At 42.8% G+C, this 26,224-nt stretch overlaps 1 protein-coding gene across 3 annotated transcripts in view; it reads right to left on the reverse strand.

Moving 5' to 3' along the window:
• WIPF3 (WAS/WASL interacting protein family member 3) overlaps nt 1–26,224 on the reverse strand; it is an 81,335-nt gene that overhangs the window by 36,456 nt on the left and 18,655 nt on the right. For 2 of the 3 annotated variants that reach the window (XM_033088665.1, XM_033088664.1), the window contains exon 2: nt 22,377–22,552. In XM_033088665.1, coding sequence (XP_032944556.1) covers nt 22,377–22,496 — 120 coding nt within the window. In that variant the 5' untranslated portion in view covers nt 22,497–22,552. Of the gene's footprint in view, nt 1–17,895; nt 17,969–22,376; nt 22,553–26,224 lie in introns of those variants that run through there. The other variant, XM_033088667.1, reaches the window with a different exon arrangement.

Below are 26,224 nucleotides of genomic sequence, written 5' to 3' on the forward strand. Positions count from 1 at the left end.
AGCCCTGCTTGGGGAAAGGCCTTTTAACCACCACCAGGCTACTGGTGACAGTAACGGCAGCCGTGCCTCTCCTAGGCGAACACTGTTCAGATGACGAAGCATCCGCAAGTCACAAGACCCTTTGAGGAACAGAATATCAATACAGCCAACAAGCATCAACCACCTTTTATGTGTCAGCTGCCACTCTGATCTCTAGTACATTTAATTCCATTTTTAAGAACCAAGAGCACTTGTACGGGCAGAAAAATATGACTACATTATACAAATGTAAGACATTGTAAAAAATTAACACATAAACCTTTTCTTTAGATCACATTTTAAAAATTCCACTAATCTTTGGTACTGATTCTGTTCATTGTAACAATGCCATCCAAGGAATAGTTTTAAAGATGATGAATCTTTAACAGAACAGAGAATCTAGGTCTTACTGACAAATCGTATGTTGATAATGGAGGATTCTGCGAGAGGGTGGAGGCAGGAGGTACAAGGGAACTCCATACTTTCTTAGTTTTGCTGTGAACCTAAAACTGCTTTAAAAATTAGTTTATGTAAAAAACAAATCATATATGCACAGAGATACATTCCAATGTTTATATGGAAATCTTTAAAAATCATCATGTTAAAGCACTCTCGTCACAGAAGTCATGGGGTGGGGGCTCGAGTAATGGTGGAAGCCCCAGATAACACCAAAGGCCAACTGAGTTGGAGCCCAGGAGTTGGAGATCTGGAAAGCGTGTGTCATCATTGACTTCGTGGTTGCCTGTACATAGCATTTGAATTTGTTTTGTTAACGAATGCATTAGACACTTGACAAACAAATCTGTAGAAGCAAGGTACTATGGAAAGGGTCTGGGAAAAGTGTGTGGAAGCAGAATTCTAAACAAGGGCTGTGTCAGCTTTTTGTGGAATGAAGTGGAGCATAACGAAATAAAAAATTTAAAAGTAAGTTCATTTATTTATATGTTTCTCAAATAATCGGGGAAAAGGGTGCCACAATTCTTTTTGAAAGAAGATCAACTTGGTTTAGCTACTGAAATGCTGGGTTATGAGGGAACAGAGTTTCATTGCCCGGTGTCACACAGCCTGGACAAGGGCGAGGTGAGGGAGACTCCAAGGCTGCAAAATGAGGAGATGTGTAAATGCCCAGAGTGAGTACTTTGGGCGCCTCCCACTCTGAGTTCCACTCTGGTGAGGAGAGCAGCCATTTTCACCTGATCCCTTAATGACTAAGGGCTGTTATCACTGGGTTCTGGCTCAACCCACACTCTTTATTCTTGGCTGCAATGGATAATATTACTTTGTATTCTTATCTTTTTATGTCTCTTATCGGAGGGTAGATATCAATGGGCTTCACTGATTTGGGAATCTCACAGCCTAGCATAATGATTTACAAAAAGCAAAAAACAAGCAAAACAAAACAAAAAACCCAGACTTCAGAGTAATGTATGCCTATTGACAGGTAGATTTTAAGACTTACTAATGAAATAGGATGACAAACAAAACAAAACAAACCCATTTGCTATTCAGAGCCAGTGATCTAACAGTAATAATAGATGTAGATAATAACAAAAAGCAAATTTGAATATCTGAGCTGATAATGACCTCACTTGACTGGTTTTTAAAGAGAGAACTATCAAGTGTTTTACTTCTCAAAATTTTAAAGTAAGAAGGAAACTTAAATTTATGTATTAAGTATGGTCGATATTTAAGGAGTGAAAAACTATAATTTTTTAAGGATAGATAAAGGAGATATATGATAGGGGAAGGGGTGTGGAAGAATGAACAAAGGAGGAAGGTAAAATATGTATAACCACTGCTGTACATACGAATGAAGGTGGGGAGTGTGTGTACTGGGTTTAGAGGAGGGAAAGACAGATAAGTAAAGCCTGTGAGGGAGACAGCTATATCTATCTATTTTTATATGTATATCTCTCTATATATACATATACATATATATGAGAAACACACAAAAGAAGGCATATTGAAAGACAGAGGTAGGTTTGCCCAATAAAATACAGGATGCCCACTTAAATTTGAATTTCAGATAAACAGCAAAATTTTTTAGTATATGCATGTCCATATTTGCTCCCTACTTATACTAAAACACTTATTTGTTTTCATTGTTTAATTAATTTAGCTGTTTAATTGAAATTCAAATTTAACTGGACATCTTGTATTTTCATTTGCTAACACTGGCAACAGAGATAAAGCAATAAAGGGAAAGTAGAGTGAGAAAAAGTGAAGGAGACAAGAAAAAGGGAAGGAGTAAGATGATTTGTGAAAAAATGAATTTTTACTTCTTGTGGTTTCTCTGGTACTGTTAAAGATTGTAAAGCATTTTGTACTTTTGCAGATACAGGTCTACACTAGGACCTCTTGAGGCTTTACCCATCTACTCCAGCCATAACTGAATCCCGTCATTCAAGCAAGAATCAGTAACAATGAGGCCCCAAGAAGAGACTCAACCGCTGCTGCGTGGCATGCGAACAGAGCACTTTGTTCTGTGATGGCTGCAAGACTGTCCTATAATGGATGCTAAAACGATCTAAGGTTGCAAAGGAATAGACACAACTCTCCATATAAGCTTCTAGAAATAGAAGCTATCTGTCCATTGATTCTGAAATGCATTACTCCTGCAGCGTGCTCAGCAGTTTGCTATTAGAAGAACAGGCCTCAGAGGCCTTTAAACAAGGTCTTAGAGGCAGAAGGCCCCTCCTGATCAGAGAGTCTGTGCTTTTCTAAACAGTGGACAAAATAAGGCAAAACAGAACAAGTTAAAACAAAATAAAACCAAAAAAGGCACAAAAACTGGGGGGAAAGTTTGTGCATATGCAGCAGGGGAGTAAGGACACAAGATGCAGTCTATCTGAGGATGGTTGACTCTAGAATGCAATCTGCCCGAGTGACCTTGCTTCAAGGTGTGTTGGAACAGCTGAGGACAGAAGCTGGGACATCACTGAGCTGATGGAGCTGGTAAGTGGCTTCTGCACCAGCCTATGAAAAAGAGCATTTGCTAGGGCAGCCATAACAAAGTACCACAACCTGAGTGGCTCAGACAAAAGCAATTGATCTTCTTATAGTCCCAGAGGCTAGTAGTTCAAGATCAAGGTGTCAGCAGGGTTGGTGTTTTCTGAAGTTTCTCTCTTTGACTTGTGGATGGCCATCTTCTCCCTGTCTTCCCTCTGTGTGAGTGTCTGTGTCCTAATCTCTTCTTATATACCAGTCATATTGGATCAGGGCCCACCCTAATGATCTCATTTAACCTTCCTTTCTTCTGTAAAGACCCTGTCAGTCACATTCTGAGGTACTGGGGGTTAGGACTTCCACATATGAATTGGGAGGGGGGCACAATTTAGCCCATAACGTGTTGGATCTGAGGCTGTGTAGCCATAACCCACCTCCCATTACTGGGCACCTCCGTCCTTTCCCTAAAAGAACTTGGTGATTGTGAAAAATTAACCTGGCTCAGGTCTGTTCTGCCTCAGGGCCCTCTGCATGCCTCAGTGTGTCTGAGTTCCTCAGATATAACACAGCACACCCAATCTGACCCGGACCCATTTTAACAGTTTGTCAAGATCAAACAGTAGTTAAATGTAGTCCACCTGTTGCCATGTAGTGTTATCCGTAGTGTAACAATAATACCAATAATTACTGGCAGAGGTTACTAATACCACGCTCCATACTGGAGCTTCCAATTTCATCCCACTAAGGACTAAAGACCTGAGCCAGCTGAAAATTCTTTTGAGGACCTCAGAAGAGTGTTCTATAAATACAGAGAAAATTCTGGGAGGAGTGCATCTCTGGTGCAACCTTTCAAATTCCTTTTATGCTGATGTCACCACCAGCAGGTGGCTTGTGTGTAATGTGAGCTTTGGTGACACCAGTGAACCCCAGGGAGGGTACACTCTCACTCACTGAGCACAAATTTCCTGAGCAGCTCCCAAGGCCATTCCAGGAAGGGTGAGGCCCCACGGTCTCCCTCCGTAGGGCGTTCGTCAACGTGCAGTGAACACAGGCGATAAACAAATCATCTGAAGTATAAGGTGTTCAAACTTGGCGAGATGCTCCCCGGGCACGAATGCAGCAAAGAAATGTGAGCTTTTGCTTCGCAAAGAGTTCACATGAATTCTAAAGCCAGGAAAATGTTAGTAAAAGGGAAAAAGCATCCGTGATGCAGTGACATCACCAACTAACAGTTCTATAATTGTAGTCCCTGCTCAGCAATTTACATGTATGAATTCATTTAGTTTTCACATCAATGCAATGAAGCAGATAGTATTTTATTAGCACCACGCTCTAACCAACTGAGCTAACCGGCCATCCAACAGATAGTATTTTAATAGAGAATGAAACGAAGGCACAGAAAGTTGAAGTGATTTGCCCGAGGCCAGGACACACAGGAAGTCTGGCTCAGGAGTCTTAACCATCATGCAATGTGGCCTCTAAAAGAAGGGTCATGCAAAGATCCTTGTAGAAATCAAAACGTGAGAAGCACTGTGGGAGAAGACCGTTCTGCCAGTTCTGCTCTCAGGCCTCCTCACCCTGGCTGCCCTGGGGTTTTAAGGAGGTATCAGCCATCCCTGCCGTAACTGCAGCCCCAGAGGTGATGTGGTGCAAGGCACAGAATGCAGGCCCCATTGTCCAAACTCTACCAGCTGTGTGACTCTGAGCGGGTACTTAACCTCTCTGGGCTTCCATTTCTTCCTCTATAATCGGCAGTGGCAGGGTCCACATAGTCTCTTGGGGGTGCCCTGCAGGGTGGAGCCCCGGTTTCTCACGTACCCTTCATGCGCTTTCCTTCCTCCTCTATCTCGCTTCCTGACTCCCTCGCTAGGGATTCTGGGAATCACCTCCCCAATAAACAGTTTGCACCCAAACCCTGTCTCAGAGTGCTTTTAGGGGAGCCTCAGATGAGATAATGATTGTATCTATCTCACAGAAGGTGAAGAAAGATCAAATGAGACTCTATGGGAAGGTGTTTGTTAAATTGTCAAGCTGTTTACAGTAATATGTTAGAGGATCACTATTTTGAATAATAACACATAATAACTATTATGATTGCCATGGAAACATTTCCATGCCTACCAGTGACTTTGGACATGCCTTCTCTTTTTCCCGAGCTTGTCCCCCTAACCTGAAACTCAGCCATCACAACAGGTCTGTGGCAGAATCCCCAAGTTCAGGTTAGCGGGCAACTATATTTAGCAGCAAAGAGAACCAGAGGTTTGGTGAAATGCACCGATTCCTCCAGTAAAGAGAGTAAAGGGCCCGTCACTAGGAAGGGACAACATACAAGAAGTTACAGCAGACCAGGAGGCGCTGAGGGTTGGTGCTCTGGATGTCAAAGCAGAGAATTAGGGAACTGCTTGCTTGGGTCATTCTTCCTGGTCTTGGTTCTCCTAGGGGCTGGGCCTTAAAGTACCGCATTCCAGAAAAATGTATTCTAGTATAGCTTCCATCTGTCTGTTCATTTCACCTAAGCGCTAACCCAAGGGTGGGTGTGCTTTTTGTGAGTTCAGAGCTTACATTGGTTCCTCATATCCTCCCTAGGAGGCTGGTGTGGTGTGGTCAAGTCTCCTTACCAGGGCTCCCCACACTTTGTACTAGAGAACGCAGCCTTTGAAGAACACATTTAAAGCTCTGGAATAGCTTGTTCCCTTAGGCATTGCCTAGCAATAAAGAAAATGAAGTGAAACAAAAGCAAAATGAAATAAAATCAATAGTCACCCCATCTCTCTCCCTATAAGACTGTCTCCACTATGCAGTCTAAGAACGGGAGGGCAGAGAAGTCCAAGGTTACACACAGGACATGGGAGAGGCAGGTAGCAGAAAGCTCAGCTCGGAGCCCGCCCAGCATGCATGGGGTGTGGCTGGTCTCACCAATAGACTTCACCTCCACGTGCCAATGTGCAGCAGGAACGAACGCCACTGAACTTCATAAAGTTCACTGAGCCTTTCAGTCAATCACTGGACTACTGCGCTTATCCAAGCCAAACAGACCAGTCTGGCCCTGTTACTAATGGAAGATATATGTGCCTTGAACACAAAACTGTATTATTCATGATAACGTAAGTCAGTGGTCTTCTGTGGCCCTGGTGGGGAGAAATAGCCATGGTGTTTCCCAGATGAGGGTCAGGAATTGACGATCCAGTACAATAGTTGGTGAAAAAAAACACAGAGGAGGTTGGGTTAAAGTGATGGCCCTAAGAAGGGAAAGAGGAATTGATGGGTGAGTTTGCAAGTTGCTGAGAAAATTCTGCAAGTTACTGGAATGGAAATGGGAAAACTAGTGTGCCAAAGAGATAATCTCGGACACGGGGAAACGACCCTCACATCTTGCTCTGGAGAGTCCAGGGGAAAGGGAACTCTCCGGTTTCTGTCTCCCCACCCCCACTCTAAGTATCCGCCTGAGGGCAGCCTTTCCTGGCACAGAAACAGAAGGCTCCTTGATCAAATCCCACTGAGGTGAGTGGACCTGACAACGAGCTAGGGCCTGGCCATAGTCGAATGGGATGCTGGAGGGTTTAGTGTAGTCCTGGGGAGGACAAGTGTGAACACCAGGGAGGCTGTGCTCTCACCGAGGGTGCGGGAGAGTGGGTAGGGGGCCGCCACTAACAGAACCGCATACTTGTCTGTCAGGCACTGGGCTGGTGTTTTTAAAGCATCATTTTAATTCATTCCTTTACCACCCCATAGTGTATTATTACTTCCATTTCTCAGGGTAGGAAACGAAGTCTAAAAGGATTTGCCCAGGTTTCAGTAGCCACTTAGCTTGGAGCCAGGTACATCTGACACCAAGGCTGTGGCCTTCCCTTCCCAGCTCAGGTGTCCTCCCACCACAAGGGGGCACTACATCTGTGCCCCGTGGGCGCGGTGTGCTCTGCACCCCAGGAATCACCATTATTATGGGCGGTGAGTCTCCCCTTTCCCCATCTTAACCCTAGCTTTCCTCAATGGTTCTCAAGCGGGTAAAGCAGGGTGGCAAGCTCCTCTGGGTGGGTCCAAATGTTCTTTGAAGACGTGAGAAACAACACGCCACATTTCCAATCAGCAGTCTCCCTTAGCAACTGGCTTCTTTAAAAAAAAAAAAAAAGAATGCTTTCTGTTGGATACAACAATGCACTTTGGTGCACATTTCCTAGCAATAGTTGTAATTAATGGCAAAAAAGTAAATCATTTACCAGCCCTCAGCGGCGTTGTAGGTGGGCCCTTGAGGTAAAGGTTTTGCTGGGCCACGTTGCTCACTATGCTGAGCCTTCTGCAATGGCTTCTCTCCCTCCTTCTCATTGTTCTGACCCCCAGGGTGCTTGTCTTTTTTTTCCCTTCCAGTCAAACCAATAATAGTTTCCAGAAAATGTAACCGTCTGCAACGCCAGAAGGGTAAAAATCTGTATTCCACTGTTGTGAGGTTTGATGAAGTCCTTGAGTGCCTGTGGTCTGATCTCTTGAAAATTACTGTTCACCTGCTCATGAACCCACAAGGGTTTTTTTTGTGTGTTTGTTTGTTTTTAAGCCATAGTAGAATGTACAATGTCAGATGGGTAGTAGACTTGTTGGGGTTATCACTTTGTGAGGTGTGTAAAGGTCTAATCCTTATGTTGTTTTGTACACCTGAAACTAATAATAATAACAATAAATAAATAAAAAGGTAATGTCAGACCAAAAAAAAAAAAAAAAAAAAAGCCATAGCATACTTTCCAAGCTATCTCCACACCCAAAGGTTTTGCCTCCAACTTGGTTTTAAAGTTCCTTTTCCCTCACCCCCTCCAGAATCCTTTAGCATTTACTCAGAGAGGAAGGAATGGTGAAGGTGAAAATGCTCCCCTATCTGGGTGACCTTGATGTTTAGATGAGTTGCCTCGGGAAAGTTTTGCCTTAGTAATTCCCACCAATGTGCTCTGTGCTTTGTCTGAGAAGAAAACACCAGATAGTGCCAGATGTCCTCGTGCCAGGGCAGAGAACAATACATGCAACAGTTCTACAAACCACGGTTTGTTATCTGCTGTGCGTTCGCACTGGGTCTCAAGGTTTAGTTACATAAAAAGTAGCAGGGAGGTTGTGATAGCCAGCCTCTCATCTTCGCTGACATTCCCTTTCAAAGTCACTTGTATCAGTCCTCAGTCTTAGCAGAAAAACCCAAACCATTCCATAAATCAACTCAATGACTCTAGATGACACCTCTGCTGTAGGGAGGTGGCACTAAAAATTTTACCATTAATCCCTAGGAAAACAGGAGCCAGGTTACATGGGGGGGGAGGGGATACGGGGCGGGGAGAGAGAAAGCAACAGAGAATTTCAAGCAGCCGTTCTGTGCGTACATGGGTCTTATATTTTAAAATTAGAAAGCATATATTTGGTCTCAAACATGCATCTAAATTAGTAAAAGCATGCTGCATAACTCCCTCCTTGGTTTTGAAAAATCACCTCTATTTTGCATATTTTGAGGTTGTTGATGTCCATTAAAATTTTTTTTACTATGGAAAATTAACATATACAAAAGTTATATAATGAGCACCACTGTATACCATCACCCAGATTCAATAACTATCAACTCACAGCCAATCTTGTTCTAGCTTCACCCTGACCTGCTTTTCCCCTCCAAATCCCTGCTTATTAAAAACATATCTGAATGGATAAGAAAACAAGACCCTTACATATGTTGCCAAGAAGAGACTCACTTCAGATCAAAAGGCACACACAGACGGAAAGCAAAGGGATGGAAAAAGATATTTCATGAAAATGGAAACAAGCAACAAAAAAGCTGGGGTAGCAATACTTATACCAGCCAAAATACACTTTAAAACAAAGACTATAACAAGAGACAAAGAAGGACCCAGTAATCCCACTTCTGGGCATTTATCAGAAGAAACGCAAAACACAACTTCGAGGGGACCTGTGCATCCATATGTTCATTGCAGCATTGTTTACAGTGGCCAAGATGTGGAGGCAGCCTCGGTGTCTGTTGATGGATGAATGGATAAAGAGGAGGTGGTACATATATACAGTGGAATATTGCTTGGCCAGGGAAGGGAATGAGTTCTTGCCATCTGTCGCAGCGTGGATGGACCTGGAGGGAATTGTGCTGAGTAGAGTGTAAGATGAAGAAAGACAGATGCAATGTGATTTTGCTTATATGTGGAATCTAAGAACAAAATAAACAAACAAAACAGAAGCAAATATATATGTGTATATATATATATATATATACACATATATATATATATTTGACACTAGATGATATCAAAGAAAAGAGCTCCTAAAATTGTAATAATAGTATTATTAAACAAAATTGATTCTAATTTCTTTATATCAACCAATATCCTGTCAGTGTTCAAATTCCTCTGGTCAGTAGAGTTTTAAATGAAAGTCTGAGCCAGGCAGGGAAAGACCAAGCCATAGCATTGGAATCGCAGCTTCCTGGAGCTGCCGTAGTCCCAGAGAACACTTTTCTTGGCTTTGGACAGGGGCTCAGAACCAGGTGATCTAGAATTCTTGCACGAGCATCACCATTAAACTTTCCAGGAAATCATGCCCTTCCCCTAAGCAGCCTCTTGGTCTGCTACTGCCAAAGCTGCTTGTAAAACGACAAATCAAAGAACAGCTGAGGAAACAAAGCCTCCTGTAAGTGTTTAACATATTTGAGCCAGGCTGCCATTTCACTGGAGCAGATCCGAAAGGACACCCTGGGATCACCATGCCCTCCTGGCTCAGCCTCGGGGCTGAGGCCTCAATGCTCTCATCTGTGGCTGACTCCAGGTACTTCCTGCTACACCCACAGACTCAGGCCACTCAACTGAATAGGAGGCATGAACGTAAGAGGAGCAAACGTAAACCGTTCAGCTCCTCACAACCAGGCTACAGCGGCAGGTTCTGGCCCAGTGGATTTGGAACCTCTGAAAAACTCAAAGCGGCGACCTTTGCCCACTTGTTTTTGGACTAATTTCAGGCTACTGGCCTGACTCCCCACCTTGAATAATAGGCTCCAAACCTTGATCTTGACTTCTGGTGTCTGACCTTCCCCCCTGCACTGAAGAGTGAGGCCTTAGCCCTCAACGCATTGGTCTCAGATCTGGTTGCTTCCCAGTTGTTTCCTGGTCTCTGAAAGAACAGTAGCCACCACGGACTCAGCTGACCCTGGGTAAATGCAGCTTCTATCGTTGTCTTAGAAGATCTTCACAACAATCCCATGATTCGTGTGTTCAGCACATATTTGCCTAAAGCCTACTGCATGCAGGCACTACTCAGGCATGGGGGATGCTCTGTGACTAAAACAGACAAACAGCCCTCCCTTCATGGAGCTTCCACTCTAGGGGCAGTGTGCCCTAGGACGTGGCAATCATCATTCCCATTTACAGATGAGGAAACTGAGGCTCAGAGTTACTAAGTCATCTGCTTGACATCATATACAGTAGCTCGTAAATGGCACAGCAAGGATTCGGTTTCCAATCTGTATGACTCTAAAGCCCACATGTTTTTTTTAACACACCTCATTACAGACTTACATGATCCCTAGTGAAACTGACAGCTGGGCTCCAGGAGTACGGAACGGGTGATGTAGGACATAAACAGGCTTTCACACCTTTGTGTTTTAAATATTGTATGTGGTCTAGGTGGAATCTCGCTTTCTTCCCAGCTTGAAAACACATCCAAACTCCTCTATTGTGAACAGACCATATTAAAATGAAAATCTATTGCAGCCATGTACAAAACGGGTACACTGTGTTGCTTTCCCTGAGGTTTAAAATATCTTTATGCAAAAGTCTATTCTTTCTGAAAACAGTAACAAATTGGAATGGGGAGGGTTGTGCCAAAGGACATTTTGTGACTTTGAAAATAATACCTGGGTGTTCACTTTTGCTATCCCTAAATGTGTTATTTCTGACAGTAACTGCATTTGCTTTATCAGACACTTACTGAAGTGCGAATGTGTCGATGGAGCCCTGAGAGGACATAACATTTGTTCTTGCTTTCAAGGCTTAGGCAGGTGGAAGATATGAGTAGAAAGCAGCTCGCGGTGGCGCTGCCTTGTGAGTGATAATGTCTTTGCTAAACTCACTAGTTTGGGAAGTAATGCTAGGTACTGGGTGCCTACCATGTACTGACCTAGGTGCAGGCTCTCTGTCTCGGAATCACTCACTAGCTGCTCACCGGCCCCAATATCCTTTCATTCCTGGACTCGGCTGTTCAGGAGAGATCTCAAAGCATCAACCAGACACACCAACTACCTGACGCTCAGAGAAGCAAGCTTAGGAAGAGGAAAAGTAACCGATTCAGAGGACACAAGGGCTCTTTAAAGATGAGACTTCAAGGGTCCCATATGCAGGAAATGCATAATGAAGAAGCAACACAAGGTACGAAGTTCTGGTCTGGGAATAACCAGTTGTATTCTCAGCACTTCTGTGACTGAGCCACGAGCAGTGACAAGCCCAGGTTTCTCTGGATTTAGGTTCAAATCCTTACAAAGGCAGAGACTGGGGAATTCGGTACAGCCAAAGCTCAGTACATTTGCATGAGCTAGGTTAAGAACACAGTCTGTGATCACTGAGCTCGGAGGCATTTACTGTACCCCACTGTGTGTCCAGCAGAGACTCAGTTTCTCTGAGCCTATCAACAGCCCCACTGTAAATAAAGACAAGGCAAAGCTGACTTCCTTTGCATGGTATCTGCTTCTTTGATGCAGATTTTCTGCTGTTAAACCATTGGGCAAACCAGAAGGTAACTTGCAAACTGTTGTTTTTTTTCTATTAAAAAGGAGAAAAAAACCAATAAGCAATTTGTGGGAAATGATGGAACCATAAAGAAAAAAAGAGAAGAGCAATATTAGCAGAAGACTTGGAGATACAAGGAGAAATCTGGAAGCTCTGTCCTTGGTGTGGAAAGGGGAAACCCTTGACTTCCTGGCTTTTAGATTCAAGGGGTAGCGGGCAATCTCTAAGAAGGTCTGTAAAAAAAGGCAGTGCGTTTAGTGGTTCAGAACAGGGGCTCTGGCCCCGTTCTGCCAGCATTCAATCCATGGCTCTGCCAGTGACAAGCTGTGGGAGCCAGGATAAGCCACTTCCCCTCTGTGTCTCAGTGAACTCATCCATAAAACGAGAATAACAACAGTACTTGCTTCTTACTGTGAGGATTAACTCAGTTATGCACTAAGCATGTAGAACAATACAAAGCATACAGTAAGCACTACATAAGTGTTCAAGGCTGTCGTTGTCAGGACCCTTCATTCTACCTGTACACACATTGGGAAGCACTAGAGCACAGAGCAGTTAGGCTCTCAGGGAGCCTGGGGAGGAATTGAGCCTCTACCACTTACTGCCTGGGTGACACTGGGCGCCTTGACAACCTCTCCGTGCCTCAGTTTCCTCATGTGTAAAACGGCACTGTCCATGCCCGCCTCACGGGATTGTTGCAAATATGAATTTAGGTAATCCACGTTACGTGCTTAGCAGTGCCCGGTACAGAACAGCTGCGCAGTAGCTGCCTGCTGTTATTATTGCACATTATTCTATGATCCAGCCCAGCCAGTTGGTAAATAACCCTTCATTCCTGTTTCTTTTTGAGAAACTTTCCTTCTAATGATAAAAGTAATAAATGCTCTGCACAGGTTTTTGAGAGAACACAGAATCATACAAAACAGAAAACAGAAATCACCCATCCCGCCCCCAGATGACTAGTGATGTAACAGGTATCTTATTTCCTTAGGCTTTATCTGACAACCCATAAGCGAACATGCACACACATGGTTTTCTTTTCTGTAGTTGGGACCACACTATTGTTATGTATGTAGCCTGCTTTCCTCATGTCACCTCCCCTGTCTTTGCATTCAACGTCCTAGAAAAAGGACTTTTAGCTCCTAACACCCCCCCCCACACACACACACACTGCAAAGATGTGCTCATGCGTCCAGGGTCCCAGCATCCCCACCCCACCCCCATTTGCTTACAGCTGTCTCTACAGGGTCCGGGCTGGATATCTCTTTGCCAGCAGCAACCTGATATTGGTAGCTTTTTTCCTTTTATAGAAAGAAAGGAAACAGCACTTTGGGGAAGGAGTATATGGCTGCGGAGATCCCAGCTCCAAACCACGGTGGCCACCTAAGAACAACAGTGAATGTGGGAAGAGGCCACCCTGGGGTAGGGGAGTGGTTCACTGGCAGCTTTCTAGGGATCGTTAGTTCCACTAGTTCTAAAAGGTTTCAAAGGCAAAGAGGCAGCAGATTCGGTGTCAAATAAAGCTTCTGTTGGCAATCATTGCTAGAGAGGGCTGAGGTCTCCCTGGATCTCCCTTTGGCTTCATACCCCATGGCAGCTTCCGGCCACATCCTTCCGCTCAGATGCTGGGTGAGAGTGGCTTATGTTCCTAGGCTCCTATGAAATTTGATAAAGGCCTCTAACAAGCGCTGGCAGGCTTTTCTTGCCAAGTCCCCGGCATTGAGTGCACAATCTGCCTCCAGCACATCACTGCAAGCCTTTTCCCTTTTGTTCCTGCCACCCCTCCCACTCCACAGCTGTGAAAAAAGAAACACATTTAAATAATGTCCTGAATGGCCCTTTGGAAGTATGAGTGGCAGGTCCTGCCACACCTCTCACACCTCTCTCTCTTACTACAGACCAAGTGAATCTATTGCAAAGGCTGCCTCGTTTCTTCACTGAAGCTCTGTGTTACTGCCTGCAGGTGCAAACCGGCAAAGGAGGGAGAATCAAGTTTTTTAAATTACTCGAAGACAAAGGTGTAGTTTTGCAAACTGTTAAGCAGAGACAAATGTAATACTATCCTAATAGCTTGGATAATGCAAAAGCCTTCTCCTTGTCCAGTGGTCACTGTCAACCCTGCGTAAATGTCCCCAATCCCTTATTAGTGACACTAATCAAAGCCCCAGTGTCAAGGGAATCTAAGTGAGTGACAGTATTTAAGATTTTTTAAGCCTCTCATTATTCCAAATGCACCAGGAAACATGCAAATTACCTTTCCCAGAAGTAGGGTAGTACGCAATTGTACTAAGCCCCCTTCCACCTAGCACCCCCCCCGCCTGCATTTTATTTTCTAACTACAGCAAACACAAAACTGAAAAAGGCTCTCATGGGATTTCAGACGCCATTCCATTTTCCACGTTTTCTTTCACAGATTGATGTGTTTTCTCGATACGACATGAACTCCTGCGTCCTAGAGATGGTGGGAAAACCTCCCGGTGTAAGCCTCAGCTGATATTTCCCGACGCTTTGGAAAGTCTGCCTCGCCCATGAATCATGCAATTCTTAGACTAAGAGGAGAAACATTATCTCACTCAAGTTGCCTGAATGCAAACAAAGACTCTGGCCAACAGTAAGGAGGGAACAGAACAGCGAGGCGCCACAATATGCTTCTCATTGTAGTTTCCCTTCAGCATTTTTTAAAGTTACCCCCAGAAGAGGCAGGAAGAAATATATGACACTATGGTTCTTCCTACTTAAGAGTTTTGCTTTTCATGGTAAATAAACGATTATCAAACCAGTTTCCCCCTTTGTTTTTAAATAATGGTTTCCTCCTTAGGATGTTTAAGCTTGAACAGGGACATTAAAAAATAACGCTACAAAATTTTACAACTCTACATTTTAAATAAACACACATGCTCTGGCCATGACCCTACTACTGTAGGGCTTTGGCTGGGCAACACAACTCCAAAGAATTTATCAGCTGGGCAGAGACACATATATTTCCTTCCTCTTGTGCAGATAATGCTATGCGACGATGATGAGAAAACAGAAATCACAGGCTCTCCAGGTGTTTCTTCTCTCATCTTGGACAGGACCAAGGGGTCAAAGCAGATTTGAAAACACAAGTTCAGTAAAATTCCGCTGCATTTCAAAAATCAAATCCATTATATTTTCTTTAGATTTTTAAAAAGTTACGTCCTGTAACCAAAGCAACAACAATAATTTAATTATAAGTGAACCAATGTACCAGGCAGGCAACTTTTATATTGTTACTGGATTTTAAAGGGATGAGATAGGGAGTCAATAGACAGGGGAATAAGGAGCAAGAAAAACAGGGAAACAAGATGGTGAGGGCTCTCTGGCTTTCAGTTAAAGCTTTCTCCCAAACATCAGAATACTGCATCAGCCCTTCTTCCCGTTCCACTCCCACGTTCTTAGGGAAAAAAAAAAAAAAAGCACATTAGAGAAGAGAAGGAGACCAGGAGGAGAGACGGGAGAAGTGGGAGGAAGAAACCAAAAAGCTTTTAGCCCTGGTCTAAGCCCCAGACCTTCCAGAACTAAGGTGATGCCTGGTAGGATGCTTTTCATTACAGACGCCCAGACATATCACACAAAAATGTCCCCTACTTGCAAAGATCACGTATGGTGAAATCTGCCATGCTGGTCCATGAGCACGGATGTTTGAAGTCCTGCACATTGGTTATGAAGAGATTTAACCCTATTTATCCAGATATTCATGCATGCGTGTATGTATCTATCCATTCATTCATTCAATGAGCGGAGTGTCTGGTGTGAGCTAAGCACTAAGGACAGAAAAGACTGAAACCATAAAACGTGGACCCCGGTCAAATAAAAACAAAATTAAAACCTGATAACTGCTATGAAGGAGGGTTTTAAAAGTGTGTTATAAATGTCAGTTTGGGGTGCAAAGAAATGATGCTCCAAGGAGTGACATCTGAGCTGAGATGAGCAGAAAGGTGTCCAGGAAGAAGGACCAGTTATGTTCAAGTTCTACAGTAGGAGACACAGGGAGGGGGCATGGTACGACGTCTCAGAAGTAGGCAGGGGCCAGCTCATGCCGGTGGAGTGGGCTACCGCTAAGGGAGGGATGGCAAGTCCTTCAAAAGTGGTGCAGGGGAGGGACATAATCTGATGCAAGCCCACTGGCTGCTGTTGACCAAAGGAAGGCTGGATGAAGCCGGCTGTCTTGCAGGACAAACTTGTAGATGTTGACAAACGTTTTCCTTCAAGAGCCAGACAATAAATATTTTAGGCATTGTGGGCCGAGAGGCAAAATCATGGGAATACTACATAATATATATATATAAAATAAGGAAATACTATATAGCACAAAAGAAAACACATTTCCACAAATTTGTTACTGTTGAAATTCAAAATATAATAAGAATTGAGTATAATTTTAAAAATACAGCTCAACTAGTGAGAAGAACGGAAATTTTGGTGGGGGCAATACCAAATTGTTTAATTGGTATTCTGCCACTGTACCATGAAAGCAGCCAAAGACAATATGCAAATCAATGAGCATGGTTGAGGTCCAATAAAACTTAAGGACCAAAATTTGAATTTCACATAATTTTCAGATGTCACGAAATATTATTTTTCTTCACCATTTGAAAATGTCAAAAATCATTCTTAGCCCAAAGGCTACACAAAAAGTAGACCATGGGCTCTGCTCTAGTTTGTCAACGTCTGTTGTAGAAGGTCCTACATTCTGGATGTGTCCAATTGTTTGTTTAGGAGTATATTCATTTTTGGCAGATTACTACAAGGGGATGGTAGGCATTTCTTGTTGGAGCACAGCAAAAGATTTGTGATATAAGGTCATTCCATTCTAGTGAACACAAGTTTGATCCATTTTAAAGGTACATTTTTCCCTTTGTCATTAGAAGTAATCTTAGGATCTGGTGAGCATCCTGTTCGCAAAAATCCTTTCACTAAGTAGTTTTAGCTTTTATGGATGATCCTTACCTGAGTCAATCATTACACTGGAAGTTACAAAATAATTTTGATATGATTTTTAATGGCTACTTAGTATACCATTTTGTGGATTACATAATAATTTATTTATTGAATTGCCTGGTATTAAAAATTGACATTTTCTTTTCTTTCTTTTTTGGTTGGTATTACAAGCAATGCTTTAATTAATATCCTATAGCTAAATATTTCTGTACATCTATAATTAGCTACTTAAAAAAATTTACTGGAAATGAAATAGGGCCATAGAGTATACCCATTTTTAAAAAGGGTTTTGATCTAAATTAATAATTGTGTTTTAGGAAATTATACCAATTTTTGCTCCTATTAAGAGTGCTTGGTTCCTAACACCCCAGCCAACATTTAAAAAGTATCATCACGAAGTTGATAGATGAAAATGGTTTCTCATGATTTTAATTTGTGTTTATTCAATTGTAGTGAGATTGAAACATTTGTATTTCTTCCTCCTGGGCATATTCTATGCCCATTTTTATATTCATCCTTTCCATATTAGCTTGTAAGAGCTCTTTATACACTAAGGACGTTAATTATTCACTTTTAATATGCATTATAAATATTTTCCCAGATTGTAGAAAAATATGTTTTTAAAAATATTAAAATTTACACGGTTATTTTTATCCTAGATTAATCTGATCCTCCATGAGACAGATGGCAAAAGAAAGAAAGAAAGAAAGAAAGAAAGAAAGAAAGAAAGAAAGAAAGAAAGAAAGAAAGAAAGAAAGAAGGAGGGAATGCAAAAAAAAATAGAGGTATTTGGAGTCTGGTCAAGATGGCGCAATAGGTAAATGCTATGCTTACCGTTTCTCACAACCAGATCAAAATAACAACTAATCTATAAAACAACCATTATTGAGAATCACCTAAAATTAAGCTGAACTGAAGCCTTTCAACTAAGGACATGCAGAAGAAGTCAACTGCAGACTGGTAAAAGGAGCAGAGACGAGGAACAGGCTGGTCCCACACCCTGTGTGACCATTAAAGATTAGGAAGAATATTTCAGTTGTGGAGGTCCCCTCCCATCCCCCTGAAGAATGAGAGTTTCCAGGCCCACCCCAGCCCAGGGTTCTGGTGCCAGACAGAGAAGTCCCCATCATTTCTGATTGTGAAAACCAGCGGAGATTGTGACTGAGTGAGACAGAGGGCAGCTGCACTCCCAGGCGCTCCTGTTAAAGGGACCATGTGGACTTACCCACCGACGGAATCCCTTGCTCTGAGCTCCAGGGCTGGGGCAGCAGCTGGAAAGGTGGCAGGAATACATGGTGGGGAACTGAGTTGTCTGGCTTGGCCCGGGGGCTGGAGAAGCAGCTTTTTTCCTGGACAGAGGAGCTGCCAGAGGCCATTGTTTCTTTGTTGAGCCCTCCCCATTCCTGGCATGTAGACGCAGGTGTAGGCCAATCTGGGTCTCCATCAAGCAGGCTGACACCATTTGTTTACCAGGTCCTGGTGATTCTGAGACCACACCCTGCCCAAATTTCAGGCACACCCACGCCACTTCCAGTGGATTTTTCGTACAAACTACCTGCCTTAGCTCATGCTGCAGACTTTCCTAAGGTCTCTCAAAGGTTCATGGAACTCAGACAATCAGCATCTGGCTTGAGCGTGTCCTGTACCTCTGGCTGAGCAGCCCTAAGCCCGGCACTAGTAGCAGCTGGCCTTGGTTCGCGGCTTGGCCTCTCAAGGTGCTTCCAAGCATGGCACGGGCAGCAGACATCTGTGAATTTCTCTGTGGCTCCTGCAGGTAGCCCTGGTTGGGGCTTGTGCTGTGGCTGAACTCAACCTACAGCAGGTATTCTCCAAGGTGGTCCCGGGGCTAGTGCCCCCAGTGGCCAACTTCAAAATGAGCTGGAGCATCACCCAGCTGCCTCCAAGAACCACACCCCCAAGGGGAAGATTAGGGTCAGCCCCTGTACAACAACTCCTCCACTGTAGACAAGGTAAGTCCTTACAACACGTTGTCAGTCCTTCCCACTGATGTGCAAATATCAACCAAGGCTCAAATACAAGAAGAGGGCATACACAACTCACACAAGGGACATACCTGGAGGGCGTGGCTCAGGTGATCAGAAAGGCTGAGCCACTGAGCCCCACAGCACCTACTGCATAAGGCCACTCTACTAAGACTGGAAGACACAGCAGCTCTACCTAATACATAGAATCAAACACAGGGAGGCAGCCAAAATGGGGAGACAAGGAAACATGTCCCAAATAAAAGAACAGAACAAAGTTCCAGAAAAAGAACTAAGCAAAATGGAGACAAGCAATCTACAAGACACAGAGTTCCAAACACTGGTTATAAGGATGTTCAATGACCTCAGGAAGAACTTCAACAAAGAGATAGGAAACATAAAAATGGATATAGAAAACAAAAAAGAATCAGTCAGACATAAAGAGTACAATAATGGAAATGAAGAATACATTATAGGGAATCAACAGATTAGATGAAGCAGAAGATAGAACTAGTTGTGTGGTAGCTAAGGTAGCAGAAAACACCCAATCAGAACAACAAAAAGAAAAAAGAATCCAAAAAATTGAGGAGAGTTTAAGGGGCCTCTGGGACAACATGAAGTATACCAACATTCGCATTATTGGGGTACCAGAAGGAGAAGAGAGAGAGCAAGAAATTGAAAACATATTTTAAGAAATAATGACAGAAAACTTCCCTAACTAGAGAAGGAAATAGATACACAAGCCCAGCAAGCACAGAGAGTCCCAAACAAGATAAACCTAAAGAGCCCAGCCCCAAGACACATCACAATTAAAATGCCAAAGGTTAAAGACATAGAGAGAATCATAAAAGTAGCAAGAGAAAAGCAATTAGTCACCTACAAGGGAGCTCCCATAAGATTATCAGCTGATTTCTCAACAGAAACTTTACAGGTCAGAAGGGATTGGCAGGAAATATCCAAAGTTATGAAAAGCAAGGACATACAACCAAAATTGCTCTACCCTGCAAAGCTATCATTTAGAATTGAAGGACCGATACAGAGCTTCCCAGACAAAAAAAAAAAAAAAAAAAGCTAAAGGAGTTCATCCCCACCAAACCAATATTAGAAGGAATCTTAGAGGGACTTCTTTAAGATGGGAGGGGGGTTAGGAGTAGATGACAAGCGGAAGGGATTAAGAAGTACAAATTGGTTGTTACACAGTAATCAGGGGGATGGAAAGTATAAGGAATATAATCATTCACATGTTAATAACTATGTACAGTGCCAGGTGGGTACTAGTCAGGGGGATCACTTCCTAAATTATACAAATGTCTAACCACTATGCTGTACCCTGGAAGCTAATATAGAATAATATTGAATGTCAACACTAATTGAAAAATTTTAAATGTAGGGAAAATATTATGATAATGTGGTAGGTGCAGTGGCGGATGGTTGCTGGGCTTATCACGGTGATCACTTCTTTAGCATAGGGAATAAGATCAGTATGTGGTAATAACACTGTATAATGTTAGGTGGGTACTGGTGAATAACTATGATGTACACCTGAACCTAACACAATATTGTATGTAAGCTGTATTTTAATTAAAAATCTTGTAAAAAACAAAAATAATGAACTGAATGTAGAATTATTTTTGTTTGTTATGAATTTAAGCACCGTTCAAGAAAAATAATTCTCTAATGAAATTAAAAGTTTTATTTATCAGCATTTAAAATTTTCTTCTGATCTTCACTATTTATTACATATATTATAGAGTTGATTTCATTGTTTTTAACCCATCATTTCATGTCGACGTTCCAAATCAGCACAGTTATAAATGTAATTTTTAATTAACACTAAGGCATAATGCAATTTTTAATTAACAGCATGATATAACACATGTCATTTAGTTCTCATAAGCCATTTAAGATCTAACTTTTCACTGGAATAAATTGCATTTCTGTGCACATCCTTGGATAAATTCTTTTTGGTTCCTCTAGGGTTAAATTCTTAAGTCAGTCTCAAACATAAAACTACCTGATTATCAGAGGAAAAAGTATGATACATTCAGGTTTATTGTTTTCTGCCAGAGAACACTCTAGAAAGACCCATTCACCATTGAGTCCCAGGTATTTGTGTGTCGCCAGAAATATTTTTAAAAAGGGCTTATTTCCCCCAGTCCCCAAGAATACGGTTTATAATAAGTTTATTCTGGCTACGTTGATGGGTGTATTGTGGTTTTTGTGGTTATTAAAGCTTTACTTCTTTGGTGCTAGCAAAGAAGTCTGTGTAAGCTCCACGTGACAGTTTCATGAATGTTTCCTTCACTTATAAACTGTTCATCTCCTTCATCCCCTGTGGGGTCAAATTCAGCAGTGGCACTTCAATACCGAGTCCTCCTCTTTCTGTATACCAGTTAGAGAGCTTTCAGATGTAATACACCTTATATGCTTACCTTCCACTATCTTTAAGGGCAAGGGCCAAGTTTCAGGCAGGTGCATGTCCCTGGTACTTCAGATATGGTTGGCATGCACAGCGAACGTCATAGCGGGTGACATGACAGACATACTATTGCTCTTACCATGGCCTGTGGCTATGCACCGGGCTCTTTGGCCCTCCCTTCTTAAGCAGTTCTCCCCAGGGTCACGTCATCCATGCATCTGAGGAGAGGAGTGAGCCCCAAGGGAAGATGGCAGGAGAGGCTCAATTCCTGGGCTCAGCTGACTCGGCTCATATCATCCCTAGGCAGCCCTGCCTCTGGTGCCATATCGCCATGGCACCCGTATCTTTTATCTTCCATTGAAAACAGGGGCTGCTGCAGTTTTATGCTAAGCCTCGCTCTCTGAAGTAGCTCGTGGAGTGGAGAATGAAGATATAAGAAGTACTCTAGCTTTTCCTCATAGCAAAGGTTCATTAAGCACTCACATCCTTCTATAACAAAGGGGGTGATTTTGTCCCACAGGGGACGTTTAGCAATATCTGGGGACATTTTTGATTGTCACAATTGGGGGGCGTGCTACTGGCACCTAGTAGGCATTAGCTAGGGATGTTGTTAAACATCTTACAACGCACAGAAAAGCCCTCCATGACAAAAAAAAAAAAAAATTACCTGCCTTCAGATGTCAGTGGTACCAAGGTTGAGAATTCCTGCTCTAAAACAAAACATCCAGGCTCTGTGCCTCTCCTTCTAAATGGAAACCAAACCATTAAACCAAGAGAGAGTATCCGGCAACACAAATTGAAATAGACTGAATTCAGTCTTGCATAGATAGGTACATTTCATTTAGCGCTTTGTATTTCGTTATGGCATTGCATATGACACTTCTCTGACTTGGGTCCAGAAGCAGGCAACTGAAGCCCAGGCTATCATTGTCACCGTCCAATTACACACGGGAACTTGGCTTTGCAGCATGCCTCATTGGCTGTGCACTTCAGCAGGGGATCTTATCGGAGGTTTCCAGTGAAATGGGAGACTCGGGAAGCCTGTATTGAGCAGCAGGAATTAGAGGAGAAATTGTGTAGACGTTTGTAGACAGACGACCCTGAGGTAGAGGAATGGCAAGAGAAATACCTGGCCAGGCTCGTTTGGAATCAGACGCTGGAGCTGCCAGAGCCAGCTGCCTGATGCCACCTGTCAAAGGGAGGTAGTTGGGTGGAGGCTGGTTTTGAACATTGAACACCTTCTGGTCAAGTGTATTCAAAGCAGCTTATGCTGGACAGTGAATCAGACAGAAAAACAGGTCTTACCGGAGGTGCTGATGGCGGGGGAGGGGGAGGAGCCCCCACAGGCGGGGGAGGTGGAGGAGCCCCCAGAGGCGGGGGAGGTGGAGGCAAAGGAGGGGGTGGTGGTGGCGGTGGCACTGGCATATGTCACAGCGTCGCTGTCTCTTGCTTGTGAATGATCCCAAAGAATGGTTTCTGCCCTGAAAAGGAGAAAAGGGATAGGTTTAAACTTGGATATCTTTATTCATGCACAGGCAATACATGTCGTACACACATACGGGTATTATAGTTTCCTCCCTCCCTTTCTTTCTTCCTCCCTCCTTCCCTCCCTCCCTTCCTTTTTTTCTTCCAATAAGTACTGAGTGTCCATTGTGAAGCAGGCATTGTGTCAAGTGCTACAGACTGAAACAGTAGCCAGATGCTGGAGAGAACTAGGTGATAAAACCAATAAAATATAGCAATTTATGTCTCAATATTAATAGGGTATATAAATACATAGATAACAACACCTCATTTCATAATGATGTTTCCAAGTAACTGATTTCTACCTTGTTAGCATTAAACCTGAAGTTTTATCATTTCCGATGCAATTTGAAACTATTCTGTACATACGCCCATTTTCCTTTGCAGAGCAAATGGAATGAAGATTAACCTTTTCTGAACGTCGCAGGCTCCACGTTACTCGTTACTTATGATGCCTGCCTTGAGCACGGCTTACAAAGGCATTAGTCAGTTTCCTGCTTCCTGCTCTACTGTCAGCTCTTAACTTTTCTTGCTGCTCCTCTGTTTGTTCTACACAATCAACTGGGGGAGGGTATGACACTTCTCCTCTGCAAAGACTTCGTATCTGGTGTTTACTACACAGAGGGCTTCTTGGCATGATTCTTCAAACACGGTTATGTTTCAAACAGTTAATATTGTAGGTTGTCTGATCTCCAAATCAATGTGGTAAACCTTTGTGTAGTGGCCGTGTGACCACGTGCCTGTGTGTGTATGTGTATGTGTGTCTTAGAATCCATATCAAGACATATTCCAAAGGCTTAAGACCTGTATTCAGAACCACCCCACCGTTTACAAGAAGGAGGAAAATCTATATGAGAATCTAAAAACAATTGACGCAGAAACAGGAATAACCATCACACTTAGGCAGGCGTGAATTTGTATTTCTTTTGTCTCTTTAGTCACTGGCAGGTCAGAACAAGGCCTATGTTCTGACAAGGTATCATTCCATGTTAATATTCTTACCTCTGAGAACTGGAAAGGGATTAGAAGAGTAACTTTAAAAATTTTAGGTGTTGCAGACGTAAGGGTTTTGCCATTTATCTAAGGAAAAATGACCAGAGGAAGGTCCTTTGAGGAGAATTGCAGCAAAGCTATTCACATAACCCTTCAGCACACAGCTAGATTATATCTCCCAGACTCCTTTGCAAGTAGTTGTGACCATGGGACTGAGCTCTGGCCAATAGAATGAAGGCAGAGTGATGTGCTGTACTTGTAGCATGGGCCCATAAAGCCCTTCTACCCACAACTTCTCTCTCTTCCTCCATCCATTGGCTGGCAGTAAATTTCCTATGTGTGGGGAGAACCAAAAGATGTCAGGAACCTAGATTCCTGACTCACTTTTTAAAGGCCATCTGCCCAACACCCGATTAGGCTTTACATACATGAAAAATCAACTTCTGCTGCGTTAAGTCGTGGAGAGTTTGGAGTTACGATGTTGTAGCCACTCATGTTTAATTTACCTAATATAGGAACTAAATTGAATACGGCTGACTCTCACTATTGGTGATACTATTTATGTTTTACAAAGTTGCCATGTACACTGAGTTAACAAATACTGAACCATTCATTCCTCCTAGAAGAAATACAGGTTCCTATGAACATCTGGTCACAAGATTTTTGTCACCTCATTAATACAGAATCTTGTTTTATGTGTTTCTGCTTAAAGACACCTTACTTAATATATGTTGTTGACACATTAACATTGGACTTGTGCCAACTGCAGTGTCACTCACGCCTGAATGAAGCTTATCTAATACACACATTTTCTCCACGAGGCCGACCACAGCCTTTGTGCGCTCAAGAACACTAGACAGAACTTCTGCGTGACCCGTGGAGGGCCGTTTAAAACAGTGAAATCACCATCAGAAAGTGCAAACATTTGAATAACATGGCCCTACACAGAATGTGTAAAGGACTCTCGTTTACAGTATGAGAGCTGAAACAAGGAGGCAGAGTGTGCCCTGTTGGATCTCAGCTGGAAACACATGCGTCGGGCCACTCAAGTTTCCCCCCCCTTTGTGTGTATCTTTGAATGACCATGAAAGTGCCTGTGAGTATTGACCTTGGGGCCACGAGTAAAGTTTAGCGAGTAGGTGATGAGCAAACTATGGCGTCCGGCAATAATGAGGACCGCAAGTCTGACTTTTTGAAGCCCTTGTGTGTGCTCAGCAGTGCACTAGGTACTTATAATCTGCTGTTTCTTTTAATCCTCTCAACGGCTCTGTGGTAGACTCTGTCACTTCCGTATGACAGATAACCAAATTTTGTCTCAGAGAGGTTACGGAGTTTCTACTAAATTTCAGAAAGAGTACCAGAGCCGAGTTAAAGCCCTGGCCTTTCTGATCCCAAACCTCATTTCTTTGTTTTACGAACTTGGTATAATTCAGGCCGTATTACCTCTCTGCTTCCATTGCGCAAAGATTTAAAATATTTCTGAGACCCTCAAATGAAAGGGACCTCATATAGGTAAGTATAATTCTACTTGCTTCCCCTAACCTAGGCATCCTTACTGCCACCTATCTTTTTTAATTTATTGGGGTGACATTGGTTAGTAAAATTCTATAGGTTTCAAGAGACAATTCTATAATCCATCATCTATCTGTTGCATTGTGTGTTCACTACCCAAAGTCAATTCTCCTTCCATCACCAAATATTTGACCCTCTTTACTCTCTTCTACCACTCCCACTCCCTTACCCTCTGGTAAAACTAAATTGTTGTCTGTGTCTATGAGTTTTTATTTGTCTTGTTCATTTGTTGCTTTCAGTTTTATATCCCTATATGAGTAAAATCATACGGCTCTCAAATTTTTATGTCTGACTTATTTCACTTAGCATGATAATCTTAAGATCTATCTATGTTGTCACAAATGGCAGTATTTCATCTTTTCTTATTGCTGAGTAGAGTAATATTTCATTGTATATATGTACCACATTTTTATCCAATCATCTATCGAAGGACACTTTGGTTGTTTCCACGTCTTGGCCACCATGAATAATGCTGCAATGAACATAGGGGTACATACATCTTTACGGGTCAATGTTTTCAGATTTTTTGGGTAGATACCTAGACGAGTTTTATCCTTATAGATCTGAGAATGATTAGGGACCACTGGGCTTCTGTTTTGCTGCAATCACAGGAATGATCTTCACACTCTAAGATTACAGGATATTTTTATATGCAGTACTTGATGGCTGTGAAGACTTTTTCCTGACAGATATATTAATTAAGCAATTATCCAGAGAAGTATTTGACAAATCTGACAGTCAAGAATGCAGAGCCCCAGGAAGTCACAGGCTGTACCCATAAGCTCTTTGATGCTTTGTGCTCTCCTGACACATTTGAAAATGTTATTTTACTCTGTAATGTATTTTTAAATGCTCAGGATAAAAAAAAGCCAGACTCTCAAAGGCCTTTTAATATTTTCTCCCAACTCATCAAATAACTCTGGAAAGCAGCGTCGAGAGGCAGGTTAGGTATTCAAGCACCATGAGAGGGTGGCAAAGGGAACAGAATTACCACCGCTTCCACGTGAGACCCCGAATACAGGCGACAGTACTGGCCGTAGAGTCAGACAGACCTGGGTTCTACT

This window comes from Rhinolophus ferrumequinum, chromosome 20 (assembly GCF_004115265.2).
Source record: "Rhinolophus ferrumequinum isolate MPI-CBG mRhiFer1 chromosome 20, mRhiFer1_v1.p, whole genome shotgun sequence".
Taxonomy (NCBI): Eukaryota; Metazoa; Chordata; class Mammalia; order Chiroptera; family Rhinolophidae; genus Rhinolophus; species Rhinolophus ferrumequinum.